At 28.8% G+C, this 15855-nt stretch overlaps 1 protein-coding gene across 2 annotated transcripts in view; it reads left to right on the forward strand.

Annotated features, from left to right (window-relative positions):
* LOC101512502 (RNA-binding protein 1) overlaps nucleotides 1–7927 on the forward strand; it is a 9389-nt gene extending 1462 nt beyond the window's left edge. The window contains exons 2-7 of one of the 2 annotated variants that reach the window (XM_027330753.2): nucleotides 4853–4989; nucleotides 5090–5375; nucleotides 5495–5562; nucleotides 5639–5717; nucleotides 7187–7315; nucleotides 7677–7927. In XM_027330753.2, coding sequence (XP_027186554.1) covers nucleotides 4853–4989; nucleotides 5090–5375; nucleotides 5495–5562; nucleotides 5639–5717; nucleotides 7187–7315; nucleotides 7677–7735 — 758 coding nt within the window. In that variant the 3' untranslated portion in view covers nucleotides 7736–7927. The remainder of the gene's footprint in view (nucleotides 1–4852; nucleotides 4990–5089; nucleotides 5376–5494; nucleotides 5563–5638; nucleotides 5718–7186; nucleotides 7316–7676) is intronic. The other variant, XM_004515065.4, reaches the window with a different exon arrangement.
* The last annotated feature ends 7928 nt before the right edge of the window (nucleotides 7928–15855 follow it).

Here is a 15855-nt window from a genome sequence, read left to right on the forward strand (position 1 = left end):
ATAGAGGCTATACCGCTCCCCGCTATCCTGCTAACCCACTTTTGGGGTCGGCCACTATCCAGGTTCTTGTTCTGCAGCTTGGGTTGCAAAAAGCCATTTTTCCTGGGTTAAATCAGAAACCTGAAAGTAAGTCAGGATTGTGTATACCTGAGTTCGACTGTTAAGAGGTTATGTGAGTTCAATTTCGGCTGCTTGAACATCATTTGATTCCGACTTCTGCAAGCGTATTTGAGTTAGACTCATTCGCTTCCAATTTCTCTGCTGCAACCGGCGAGCATATATGTTTTCTCTCTCTGCCTCCTCTGCTATGAGGTGTAAGCATTTCTGGTTCTCTACTCCTTGTTCAATGTTCTTTCTGTCTGTGTTCTTTGCTTGTCACCTTCACCTCTTCGGAAGTCTTCCTTCAGTGGTTGGCACTTGGCATGACACTTCATGATTACTGCTTCATCTTATTGAAAGTCTTTTACCCCCAAAACTCTTCAACCAAGTTGGGTTAGGTGTTTATTGAAACTTGATGGGCAATGTTTTTACCCCCCACATGAAATACATCAACAATCTAATCTTATGCTTCTCTGTTAATTGTTTTCTTTTCATAATCATTATTAATATAAAATAAATATAAAAATATGTATTGTAAAATGACCATAAATAGATATTACATTCTCACTTGAACTTTGTTAATATTATAATTATATTATACTATTAATTAACTGCATTATCATATTGATTCATTAAAATGTTTTCAATGTTTTCAGTAGGATCGTACAATCGGTGTATGATTCCACAATTTACAGTCTTTTATTTTCCTTCCAAATTTAGGCAAGATGCCAAGATCTTTAAATTTTGACCAATAATAGGTTGCTGGTGAGGCTTCAATTGCATGTAATATCTGTCTGATTCAATTTCATATGGGTTGGGTATTTTGAGGTTTATGGATTGAACATAACAGGATGGATTAATTAACTGCAAAACACTTAAACCATTATATGTTGGCATTCGTGAACATAGTCTTTTGAGTGTATTTATAAACTAAACCAATTGGACAATCTAAATATCAAGATTGCATTGCCAAGCTGTGGGGCATTCTCGTTGATGTGTTTTAAGTTCTTAGTGATTAAGTTTTTCAAAAACAGACCATTTTAGTATCATTATGATTTCAAAGCTGTAAATTTCATGTAAATGCAACGTTGACTGGGTGACAGCAGTGTCCATTCTTAAAATTGTGAGTTGTCAACGGTTATTAGTGAACAAAAAGTACATAAAAGTTAAAATACTTTTTGTGCTTTTTCAAAGTCTATCTTGGAACCAAAACAATTAATTCTTCTTCAACATTGTTCCACCATCTCATTCACTAAGGGGAAAATTGTCTTTCTGCAACAAAAGCACCTAGTTTGTCAGATGATTTCTCATTGAACATCACTCAGCTTTATAAAAAAAAACTTGAAAATGTGCTTGTAAATGCTAGCAATTAGGCTTATCTGTCTATAACCTTTTTTCCATCGAAAGGCCTGTACTTGGGCATTAAGTAATGAAGATAGAATCTGTACTTATTACATGATTTCCTTCATGGGATTCTTCTCCACTTCATATTGATGTGATTTCCCTTTATAGCCTTCCAATTTCCAACCACTCTTGAAGAAAGAAATTGTAAAACCTTCAAGTCTTTGGTGTTTTTTCCTCCATATTTATGTCTTTTGGGATTCTTTGAGCTTTCTCCTCTTCAAAGAATCTTTCCAATTTATAACCTTTATCATGAGATATAGGGCAACAATCCAGTTCTTCAATGAGTGGCTTATAATGGTTTTTGTTCTGAGTGAATATCTGTGTATAAATAAATAATAATTCACTTGCAATCATTACCTAATAAGACTTCTGTCTTCATGCCATACTCCATTTATGCGGCACTTGAGACATGCTTCCTAGGTAGTTAATTCCAGATAGCGGTGCGCTGCGGCCAACCCCAAAAGTGGGATAGCGGGATAACTCTAATTTTTTGAACAAATTACATGAATAATACTATATAAACCTATATTTAATGCAAAATTAACACATGACTCAAACTTTGAAACATTCATAATTAGTAAAAATCCACGAGTCTCACTCTTAGTCAAAATATACATTGAATACTAACAAAAGGCAAGGAAATAAAGATGCATATTGAAGTCTTTAACACATAGAGTAATAAAATAACTAAATATTAAAACTCAAATGCATGTTCTAGCATAGGAATCAAAGATAAGCATCATCATCATTAGCATAGTCTTCTTCCTTGGTGAAAATAGAAACAAAAGAAAAGAGAAGGAAGAAATAATAGCAGAATCTCGCTGGGATCTTGTTTCATGCTATCGCGGACTATGCTGTCGCGGTCCGGCACTGCACCGCACTGGGATAGTGGGATCTCACCGGGAAACGCTTGGAGTATTTGGTTTTTTTTCCCTCCATATTTATGTCTTTTGGGATTGTTTGAGCTTTTCCTCTTCAAATAATCTTTCCAATTTATAACCTTTATCATGAGATATAGGGCAACAATCCAGTTCTTCAATAAGTGGCTTATATTGGTTTTTGTTCTGAGTGAATATCTGTATATAAATAAATAAAAATTCACTTGCAATCATTACCTAATAAGACTTCCGTTTTCATGCCATAATCCATTGCTGCAGCACCTGATGACATGCTTCTAGTGTCAAGGAAATGATTTTCACGGTTAGCTCAGTTGATTCTCACGCTTCGTAGTCATGATGATAGCCAACAAAATATTTGCTTTAGATATTGCTTTTAGCATACAATAATCTATTTCCACTCCTGCATTTCATCAAACAGATGCTAGCTCTGATTGTATCGGATATGTTTTGTTTTGTCTGTTTTAGAGCATTGGCATCTTATGTGCCATTGTCTTAAATCATGGGCATTCTGTGAATTGTGTGGAAGAAAGAGGGTTGATAGTACCTAGGAGTCACATTCCTTGAATAAGTAAGAATGATGAAATTTTTCTACGTGGAAACTTCCTTATTGAGGACATATAATACATGTGAACCCATTCTTATATTGCAATATGGATTTGAAGAAACCACCATGAATATTGCATTGCTGTTTCTGCAAAACAGGCTTTAGCAACCACCAATGCTAAAGTGGATGCAGCGGATGCTGCACAGTCACCGTTATCTTACATGACTATTTTTTAAGAATAGTGCTGTACTCTTCACATCTTGCTCTCAGTCCTGTTGCCTAGAACTAGTAACCTGTTGCACAAGTTAACGAAGCATAAAAGGGTACAAAACTTAGTTGATGTTAAGTATAATCAAGCACTGCAGCCATTGCTTAGAAGATACCATGTCTGTGCTAATATTAACCCAATCTCATTCAATTATATTGACGAGTGTAACAAGTTGCTAGTCTGGAGGATAATTAGGGACGAAGATGATGCTTGGATTGGGAGGGTCTTTGAGGATGAAAATGATGGTACTCGTAATTAGGAATCTATTTTTAGGGATACATGAGTTTGAGAGCCTAGAACATGTATTAAACAAAGAACTAAAACATTGAAAACCTCGTGCTGTAGGTGCTTCATCTAAGACAAAGAAAGGTTTGGTAAGTGCATCTTCATCCAGAAAAGAAAAAGAGAAAGCCGTTGAAGTGGAAGATTATGCAATGTTGGAAGAATCGGAAGAAGAATTAGAAGACATTGATCTTGAAGAGTGATAAGTAGTTGAAGGACATGCCTCACTATCCAACAATAAGCATGATAGTTTTCTAGGGGGGATAGGTCAAGGATAATGAATAGAGTTGTTGTTTTGTTTACTTTTTTAGTGTTTTTAACATATTGTATAGAACAATTGAACTTGTACACTATGAAGTGCATACTCCAACACAGACACCTGACACATATGGATACATCGACACCACTAATGTAAAAATATAGGACACCGATACATATATGATGGTTTTTCACCTTCATTGATGTATCTACTAGTGTTGTTTTTGGATCAAAAATAATTTAAAAAAAAGTTTCAGCCACCGAAAATATTATTGGATTGAGTCGCGAACTATGTCACTCTCTTTAAGGTGTTTTACGACATTGCCTAAAATTGTGCAAATAGACTATCAGCCACGTCCCCAAGATAAAACAACCCAGATGCAAACTGTGTCGATATTCTACTATACTGTAGAAAACCGTTCTACAAATTACACCGTTGATATGGCTATTATGGCCACTCAGAAGTATGGTACTACGACCACTTTGAATCGGACGGGACACATTTATTAGGTAAAGGGACACAAAGAAACAGAGATGAACAAAAGAGGGAGAAGAGAGAAAACTTGGAAAAGGTTTGTGTTTTGGTGCACTTTCTGAAGTGAACGGAGTCCTCTGAAACTAGTTTATATTTTCCTTTTATTTAATTTTTATGCAACATATTTTGTTAGTATACACTATACGTTTCTGTTCCTCATCTGTATTCTTGATTTATTTTTCATACTCCTTGTATCCTGTTTCATTTTGATTAACACCATGCCGTGTGTCATGGTTATATTGTTGCTTTTTGTTAATGATTTTTATCTTCTGATAAATAGTTGAGGCGATTTTTTGTCGTATTCAGTTGTCTTGGGGATAGGTTGGACATTGGATTGATTGATTAGTTAATGTTATTATTTTGTTAGACGCTCACTTTTTTTTATTATATTCAATGTTTAGCAGTTAACGAGTATGAATGATATATAATATATTAGATATGAAGATTTTTTATGTTAGATATGAATGATATGAAGAATTTATTTTATTATTATTATTATTATTATTATTATTATTTATTATTATTATTATTATTATTATTATTTATTATCTTTTACATTGCAGAAATGGCAGCTTCTGGTATGCCTACAGGCAATGAGATGCATAATTATCTTGCTCACGATGATGACCGTTCTGGTCACCAAGCGGTAAAGGACACAAAAACAATTGGATCTGCTTATGATCGCTACCTTCAGAGTGGGGTAACATTTCATCCTTTATAGTGGCTCATTTTATATTACTATTTTTTTTGGGGCATTTTCCCTGCTTGTAAGCTGAAAACATGCATGTTATGTTTTGAAGCAACTCTCTTCATTTACTTCTGGGGAAGCCAGTACAATTGGTGGTCTTGGATTGCCAAGGGGTGTTGGTGGATTACCAAACCATTCCCTAGGTGATCCTGCTGTCATGGGGCGTCATGGGGGTCCTGATCTTGCACCAAATGGACGGGGTATTAATTATGGTTTTCAGCCACCGATGGACGCAATGTCCAGGCCTGGACCCGAGACAGCACTCCTACCCCCAGATGCTTCAAGTACTTTATATATTGAAGGTCTGCCTTCTGATTGCACAAGAAGGGAAGTGGCTCGTATCCTTTATGTTATGATACAATGCTTTGGAATTGTATTGTCTTGCTTTCATGTATGCCTCTTGAGCTTTATATATTTTAACGCTGTTTTATATATATATTCCTTAACGTCATCTTAGATATTTTCCGCCCTTTTGTTGGATATAGAGAAGTGAGACTTGTAAGCAAAGAGGCCAAACATGTAAGTGTACGTTTGTAATAGATTTCTGGTTGTGTTGAAAGCTGAAATGTCCCCTTTATGCTGAAATGCCCGTTTCTTGCAGCGTGGAGATCCTCTGATCCTTTGTTTTGTGGACTTTGCAAATCCAGCTTGTGCAGCAACTGCTTTGAGTGCCTTGCAAGGTATCATTTCTGTAGTTGTATTTACTGATAGAAAGGAAATCAGTTTGATTTATAAATAACATGACAATGACACTAACCTGACTCAAACAAAATCGGTTGTGGTTTAAAGGAAATCGGTTGGAAATTTGTTATGGTTCAAAGGAAATCAGATGTAGTATCCTTACTTGACTCAAGCAACAAACTCACTGTTTTAAACTCTTAGGAATGAGAATGTTAGATGGTTATGTGTTAGGACTTAGCTTAGTAGAGTTAGTTAATAATAATAGCTAGTTAATGAGTTAGTTGAGGTTTATATAAGGCTGTTTATATGAATAGGGAGGTTAGGGAGTTAGAGAGATATCCTTTGAATATTGTAATCAATTGTTGAATAGAGAATAGTCTCTATTGTGAAGGGGAAACCCTTGGAGGAGAGATTGCTCTCCTAATTCTTAATAAAAGTGTTCCTTCTTAGGAATCCGATTCTTGGGTTTCCAACCTTGTGTTTAGTACTTTAGTTAGGATTATTGTGTATAAATAAGTAGTTACGTAGTTGAACGCGGATGACTGAAATTGAATTTTGTAAACATTTGTTAAATAGAGAAGAGACTATATTGTGAAGGGGAAAACCTTGGAGGAGAGATTTCTCTCATATTCTTTCTTATCTTTTCTAAATATAAGTGTTCTTCCTCTAATTCCTTGGAATCCAAATCTTAGGGTTCCTAATAAAAACCCAAGATTTGTTGAGTTGGTATCACATGGGCTAGATAGAAGCAATATTTTGGGTCACATCGTTGCATGTGATAGATGTTTATTCTATTATTATTCAGAATTTCTTTTCTCTACCAATAATTTCAATGAAATATTGTTCCATTTTATCATTGATATCTAGAAATATCAATTTTCTATTTAATCAACCATAGAATGATAGTTAAAATTGCTTTATATCCATTCTTTTAACCCCCTTTTTTCAGTGTGGTTGAATTTAAATTATATAACAAACAGATCATACTTTTAATTTTGGTGCAAACAAATATGTTATTCATTAGTTAATGGAAATTTAGGGACTGGGATTCACTGCATTCAGGCCCCTCTGACTGCAATGCAGACACTTGGGACCGTTTGATTAAGATTGGACTGTATAGATTTCAAGTTCGGATTTTAAATTTAAAAAAAGTTATGATCCGAACTTAAAATCTATACTGTCCAATCTTAATCCGACAGTCCAGATGCACTGATTGCACTGCAGTGAATCCAAGTTCGAAATTTAGGTCGAGTAAGAATACTATTACTAAATAGCTGACTTGACAAGGACAGAAAATACAAGATGATTCACTTAAACTGTTTATCTAGAATGCTTATTTTCCTGAAATGTGCTCCGATGGTTGGCAAAGTTAATGGCCATATTCATATCCATGATTATCACATTCATATCTATGCTTAGTGATATTTTAAGGAATTTGGTATTTACTAACCTTGTGGTTCGGGCACAGGTTATAAAGTCGATGAAATCAGTCCCGAGTCTAGTCATTTGCGGCTTCAATTTTCTCGGTATCCTGGTCCAAGAGGTGGAGCTGGTCCGAGAAGTGGACCTGGTCCAAGAAGTGGACCTGGATCTCGTGGTAAGAGGTGACTCACATTTGGCTACAATCCTTATTAGAGCCCTTGAGATGCACAAATTATTATTATTAGTAACAGCCTGAAATCAAATAGCAATTTCATTTTAGCAAATTTACTTTTGGTGGTGTATCATTATTGCTAAATTAAGTATGAACCTTTACTTTGTGGTAGCCTTTACTTCGTGTTGACCAGTAACTGTAATATTCAATTATGATTTTTTTTTGGTAGTCTAATTTATGGTAGCCTTTATTTTGTGTTGGACCAATAACTGTATTATTCAATTTTGATATCTTTTTTGGTTATTCAATATTATCCATTTACTTGGTATGCACTTACACTTGGGTATGTGCTTTACTACTACAGAGAGCGAATGTAGATTGATGTTTTCACCTTCAGCTGCCTCAACTTTCTTTCATTGGTGAAATGGCCCAAAATTGTTTTATTTTTGTGGGACATTAAGCTAGCTAGTTTTGACAAATGGACTATTATAGGGATCTATTGTCTACTACTGATAGATTTGATGATAAAGCATTTAAGGTGTTTGGCACATGGACATTCTGCTTAGGATGGCAAGGATGAATGTGCAAGATTTTTTATTTTATTTTTTTCATGTTGGTTTTGGTGGTTATGTACATAGTAGAAATACCAAATGATAAAAAATGGGAAATGCTGATAAAGAATAAGAAAAGGAAATATAATTGTAAAGTTGTGCGATCAATATTTTGAAATTTTAAAATGTGATTTTTTCATGTAACATTTTTTATTTGTTTTTAATAAGTGTTCTAAGAGCACTTGTTAATATGATCCTAAAAACATTGATCGAACCTTAAGAACAAGCTTATTTTGTTACAGCATGACTTTTTTTGTCGATTTCGTAACATCTCTTTCTATATATAAGTTGTTGATCTACAAATGACGAGTTTGCTCTAATTAAAGTTGATTCTCAACTGAATAGTCTTGGATCGACTAATACATCAGTCCTTTAGAACAAGATTCCCTCTAGTTGATCAATTCATCTGGTTCAAACTTCATGATAGTTCTACACCCAAAAAATCAACATGAGGGTAATCATCTGAAATCTCACATTATTCTAGATTATTCAAGAAGATATCTTACACTCTAAAAAAGTTACAACAAAAACGAATCAATTTTAAATTTCATGACAATAGTCCATGTTTGTACAAGATCGTCCAAATTATGTGATACAAGGTCATACAAATTATGTGCAACATTCATCCTTAAAGACCAATGATAAAAAATTGCTGAAATCTTTGCAACAACTTTATTACATGACTGCTATAAATAGTACACTACCTCATTTTAGAAAATAATTGAATTTCTAAAAAAAGCTAATGAGAAAAAGCTTTTGAGACACCAAGATAAATATTCTAAAAAATTCAGTGAACACTTATGTTCAAATCATTTATTTTGAAAGTTTATTCACTTGTAATTTATGCTTAAATATCTTATCCTCTTTTGAAAAGAATTATCACTTTGTAATTCACAAAACCTTGATTTTGTAACATAGTTCGACAGTGGCTGTTGCTCCCAAAAGTTTGACCGTACTAAACTAGAATCTTAAAAAGAGTGAGTGTAGTTAATTAAAAAAAATATAATTTAATAGAAAAAATAGAGTTTTATTTAATAGCGAGAGATAACCGACCACCGTGAGATGGCTGAATCACTCCCACCAACCGATCAACCACCACCAATGGTGCAATATGAAATGAGGTTAATCCACATATGAAGTGTACACATATCACTATTTTTTTTTATATCTTCAAATAGCCTTGGTCTACTCAGTTAGGAGATATTATCCAAGCCTTTATCATTTATGGCACTATTTCTATGTCTTTTAACAGTGCATCTTCAAAACCATATGCATAATTAATATGGTTCATTATATTGCTTTAACTATCATAATCAAGAGAGTTGCATGTGCAAGCATAAAATTTGGTTGAAAACCTAACAACATTTTTCAATAATATTCCTTTTAGTACGATATGGGAGAGTGGGAGTAGTTGAAACATGGTGGGGATGAAGAGGATGCAAGAGACAATAAGGTGTGGAAGGTTTACTATTAAATCCACTAGATTTGCAATATTGCTTAAAAAGATAATGTGGTGATTTGTTCCTTCGTGAACCATCTATTACGGTGGTTCACGATAAATATTATTTTAAGTTTTATGTATTCGATTTCAAAATATTTGTAAACAATATTTTCTTTTGAGAAAAATTTTTAAACTATAATTTAATATCTCTTTATGAGTGTTTTACTCAATTTATTTATTTTTTCATCTAAATTGATGGTTAGAAGTACAAGGAAGATTCATGAATTATTTAAAAGGACATAATATAAAATATATAGATGAATAATGTTTGAGAATAGAAAAGCCTTACTATGATTGAAACAAAGAAAACTAGAATAATATATATATAAAAAAAAAAAACTAAAAAAATTATATAATTGAAGTAGGCGTGACAATAGACTCAACATGATAAGTTAATTCATGGTTTTAGATAGGAAGAATTAAAATTTTAAATTTATTATTTTGTTTAAGTTAACTCAGCTTTTTTATTAGTTAAAAATTAAGTCAAAAAAGATTTCAATGTCGGATTAAATTGTTTTCTTAGGCTCAAGGTTGGATTAGTCAAAAAATTATTTTCAATTATTTTTCTATTACAATCATTCTATCATTAAAGATATTTAATTTTTATATTGACTGTGCATATGATTAAACTCTTTTAATATTTTTCTTGTTATTATTTGAGAATTTATTCTTGTAAAGACATATAGTAATACTAGTTCAATATTAAAAAAAAACAATTTTTTTTTATGGTTTGATAGTCTATCCTCTAAAAATCAATATTTTTTTTTTTTTTTTATATACTTATTGTATTTCTTACCAACTCGTCAACTTGTGGCTAAAAAATTATATCTTATATCTCTAAAATTATAATCCCATCCAATATTTTATACAAACCATTAATTTTACTTCTCTTTAATTTTTTAATTTTTAAAACTAGATATTAAGTTGAATGTTTAGAAAATTTGTGGAGCAAGAGATGACAAAATAGATCAGTACACTTCATTTAATCCACCAAAAAGTAGAATAAGACAATTCGATTTAAATGATTAAGTCGAAAATACTACTTTAATCTACCCCATGACAAGTTGGCATGCAGATCTATCAAAAAAACTATTTTTTTATTTAATATTTTACAAAAAATAGACTAAATTACATTTGTAGTCCTTTAACTTAATTTCAGGTAACGTTTTAGTCCTTTATTTTTTTTTCCCGACTTGGTCCTTTATTTTAATTTTAAGTGACAATTTGATATTTTATGTTTTAAAATTTCAACAATGATATCCTTTTTTATACAAAAATTCAAAAAAAAATTCAATCAAAACTCATAAAATTAATTATATTCTTCAATATAATACAACTTTTATCAAATTCCTAACGCAAATCTTCAAATAAATTCATATTTTCATACTTTATTTGATATTTTTAGGAATAAAGGATTAAATCGGGAAAAAAAATAAAAGACTAAAACGTTACCTGAAATTAAGTTAAAGGACCACGAATATAATTTAGCCTAAAAAATAATAAAAACAATTATAATCGAACAACTAAATTAACACGTTTGTAACGCGAAGTGTGTTCTTTTAAAAAAAAATTATTATTAATTTATTCTTTTTAGACAAATTTGTCACCTCCAAACTTGGGGACAACCGGTCCATAATCTCATTATTGGGTCCTTTGGTTGTGACAATTTATTTGTGAAAAATGAATTAGTCAAATATAGCTTTTAATATATTATATTTTTTAAAATTCAGTATTTTTACTATCAAATAATTCTATTTTGTACATTTTGCTCTCATTTGATTGTTTCATTCAATATATCTTCCAATATTATGAATTTCGAATTGGATTTTAAGTAAACCTAGCTAATTTTGAAAAGTTTCTACAAATAAAAGAGATGGTCATATATAATTTAGTAATATGCATTAGTGACCAGTTACTATTTCTTACTTTATCTTTATCTGTTCTAAAATATAAATAAAAATTGTTTAAAGAAAGTTAATATATTATGTTCAAAATTTATATTAAATGTATCAATTTTTTATTTATTTTTCTTATATTTTGAGACGAAAGTAGTATATGTATAGACATGAAAATCAAATAGATGCAAGATAATGAGATACGTCTTTGTCTCATATTTAATTCTCGGCAATGTTAACCACTTATGGAAAGATATGTTGGTATTTATTTTAATAGTCATGCTAACAAGTGTCATATAGAAATTTGTTAAGAAAACAAAAAAGAAAATAAAAATAAAAGATTTAAATAAAAATATCACTTTTGAATATTTCAAGGAATTGGATGTACAATTTTCTATAATATATTTCCTTTTGAATTTATTAACAAATGTTGTTGGAAAGTTGTTAGCATTTTTCTTATCTTAATAGTTGTGTTTACTTGAATTTGGTGTTAGGGCACTCCACTCCTGTTTAGTAAAGAAAATAATATTAATTATAAAAAATAAAACTTCAAAAAGATATAAAAATTCAATAAGGAGATGAGGTAAGAAGAAATATAGTAAGAATATTATATCTAAAAAATTTAAAATAATAATAATAATAATAATTGTATTTATAAAATATATTTTCTCTGTCCTAAATTATATCTTGCTTTGCAAAAATAAAATTGTTCTAAATTGTATATCATTTTACATTATTAATGAAACATTAATTTTTCTTTTCCTATCACATCCTCTACTATTTATTACTCTCTCTTCTTTCAATTAATAAGGAATGATTTTATAAAATAATAATATAACCTTCTTTTTATATATAAAATTAACTATAATAATTTAGTTCAACAGACAAATGTTGATATTGTATTCTATATTTCAAATACAAATTTAAGACCACACAATTAAATACAAGTTTTTTTTTTTTTTTTTTATCATTTTATCTACAGAAAAAAACTATATTTTTTAACTAGTGTGAAATAGTCAAAATAACATATAATTTAAAATGAAATGAGTATTTATTAAATGAAAAAAATGCTAAGTAATAAACAAATTTATCTCATCAAAATTATTGGGGGCCAAGTCAGTGGCATAGTTGCCTTGTAACACTATATATCTCAATTGATAAAAGAGACTTAAAAAGCAATTTCAATTATAGTGGTCCCACAAACCTAAGCCACAGCTCATCAGAGAAAGAAAGGTCAACCTTTTGTAGTATGCATTCACAACTAAGACATTTTTGGTTCATGTTAATAATTAGGCAATTGTCCTAACTTAGAAACATTTATAAAAATGCCAAATACTTAAGGCTAAATAATTCGAAACCACTTTGACTCTTTGTGTGGTTTTTAGGTATGTTTGGTGGGTAACAGGCAGCTCCATTATTTGTTAAATAAATTAATCCAATTAATAAAATTAATTAAAATCATATTTTGTTCATGAACATAATCTTGTTCTAATTATTTTTTATTTTTATTTTTACAAAGTTTAAGTTTCATCTATTTTGAAATAATAAAGTTTAAATTTTGTCTATTTTGAAAATGTTAAACTTAGTCTGATATATTATCTATTATACTTCTATTTTTAAAGTCTAAATTGATCGTTTTCAAATATCTAAAAAAATCTGAATATTTGTTTAAAAACTTAAATTTTATTTTATTTTTATAAAAGTCACACCTACTCTAGTGGTAATTAGTGTAAGTTTTTGTAAATACATTAAAAAATTAATGTCAATAAAATAATTTTTTAATATCTAACACAAATTTTTAAATCTATTATTAAATAATATTTTATTTTATTTATTTTATAATAATACTATTAAATATAAAAAAATTAATATATGTTAACATGTTTAAATCACATAAAATATTAATAAATTTATGATTTAATATAAAGTACAATATTTAATATTATAATAGATAATAACATAAAAATATGTATTTATATTTAATGAAGTAGATTGACATAATAAATTCAAATAGATTAAAAAAAATTTTTTTGGCTTGATCTGTGTAAAAAACAATTTCTTCTCTCTTCTTTATGTTTTCAAATAAATATACATTAAGATCGATTCAAATGTGTATTTTAACAAAAAAAAAAAAAACATCTAAATTAATTAATCTAATTGAGTGCTTTTGATAATATTATTAAAAGAGGAGAAGAAACACACCTATAGTGATATATTATATGCCATATGAATATGCCTCATGTTATCATTTCTTTGTCGCTTCATGAAGTGAAACGATTGTTTGACCCTGAAAATTATAAATCAAACTGATTGTAACATTTAACAAATTTTAAGGCATCTTAGTCCTTAATTCATTATATATGCTATAATGCTATATTTTGACCTGCAACAGGCTCAAGTACAGACCAATATTTCTTTTATTTTATCAAAATCATGTTCAGTACTAAACTAATAGTAACATGGACAGGCCTGAAAATTTTATATCATAACGACAAAAATTCATATATAAAATTGTAACACTTATAACTAACACATTTGATTTAAACGATTTAAATGGTTAACGAGTTAATTAAAGATAAATTATTTGATAGAATTTAAATTTAAATTAAAATAACTTTTAATTAATTTTTTTTTATTTTAAAAAAATTGTAATACTTTTTTTAGTAATATAAATTTATAACACCAAAAGCATATATAACATTATATTTAAAAGTTTAAGTTTTTGATTACAGAAATATTAACTTTTTAATATATCAACAGATATAATTCTTTAAAAGAATTATAATAATTCTCAATCCAAAGCTTATAAATTATATGTATATATTTTTAAATATATATATATATATATATATATATTAAATATATACTAAAGATTTCTTAGTATTCTCCAAAGGTGTATTTTGTAGAAATTCAATTTTATTGGTTCCACTCAAAATGGTGTATTTGCCGACTAAACTACGCCATTTGTTGAATACCAATTCATTTTAAAAAGAGTTAAAACTCAATCTATTATGCATGTTTAATATTATTTTTAATTTTTGATGATATATTTTATTGATTTAAATATATGTTTGGTTCTATAAATTAATTTTTTATTTTATTTTATTTTTGTCTTTATAATTCTTTTAATTTTAAATTTAAGTATATAGTTTTGTTTTAAAATCATCTCTGCTGTCAATAATTGTTAAAAAAAATTGTTGAGATAACAAACAGAGAGAAAAAAAAAAATAAAGTGAATTTACAGAAATAAAAATCAAACAAAAAACATATATGTTTCGTTATTATAAGTTTGTATATTTTTTATTTTTCGTAAATTCACATTTTTTTTTATATTCATCTTTTATTTATTTGACATTTCAATTTTTTTTACCAATCACTAATAGTAAGACGATTTTAAAAGAAATTAAATTTACATAATTAAATTTTAAAACAAAAAATTTAAAAGAAAAAAAATGCTAACTTACATTACAAAACATATATTTAAATCAAATTATATATAGTCTAAGTTTTTTTTAAAGAAGTTATTGCACTCAATTGATATTTTCTCATAAAGATTATATGATTGGTTCTAACGCAGTATAGTAAACAACGACCCTTTAAAATTATTAAAAAAAGACCTTGAAATGTCTGGTTTATGCTTTATATAATATTACTCATGTCTTTTTTATACAAAACTCATTTGATCAATTTGAAAAAAAAAAAAAATAGTTTTCATATATGATGTGTTGTATATTTTCTTTTTAAATTTATTCAATTAACACGAGACATAAGTAAATAATCTTAATAATATTTTTATTTAATTAAAGATATTTTTGTAAAAAATTAATGGACTTTATAATTTGTAAAAAGTTTTTAGTAAGAGACAGAAATATTTTACAAAAAGAGTATTATGTATAGGGACAAATGTAGCAATTTACGATTGCTGCCCTATTAAGTTTTTATAGTCTTGTATATAAAGACAAAAGGGTTTTATTATTATTTTTGGGGTACAATTTTCCAGCTAAATTTTATCATAGTTCTATTTGTTATTCAAATTTGAAAATGATACAAAGATCGATAAAGACATTTAATCACTTTTTTCTTTTTACTCAACATTAAATTATAAAAAAATGTATATGTAGTTACCTAAACACTTTGGCTAAGTAATACAACATGGAAAACACTTGGTCGACATCTATATATCCAATTGATTATTTGAGGGAGAGAAAAATAAATATAGTAATATAATATATTGATGATATTATAAGAAAAGAGGAATACAAATAAAATAAAATATTAAATAAAGGTATAAAAATTAAGAGCGTAAGTGTATACATATCACTACTCGTACAATATTATAGTTTAAACTAATAAAATACACATGAGAAATAAATAGGTACGTGAATAATCATATTCTCTCCAAATGTGTTTTTATAATCCAATGAAAGTTTTATTTATATGACACATATAGGTATGCGAATAATTATATTTAAAGACTAATTCTTGAATGAATATTTGATGAAGATTGAATAAAAGTGTTTATCTCTAAAGGAAGAA

This window comes from Cicer arietinum, chromosome 8, assembly GCF_000331145.2.
Source record: "Cicer arietinum cultivar CDC Frontier isolate Library 1 chromosome 8, Cicar.CDCFrontier_v2.0, whole genome shotgun sequence".
NCBI lineage: Eukaryota > Viridiplantae > Streptophyta > Magnoliopsida > Fabales > Fabaceae > Cicer > Cicer arietinum.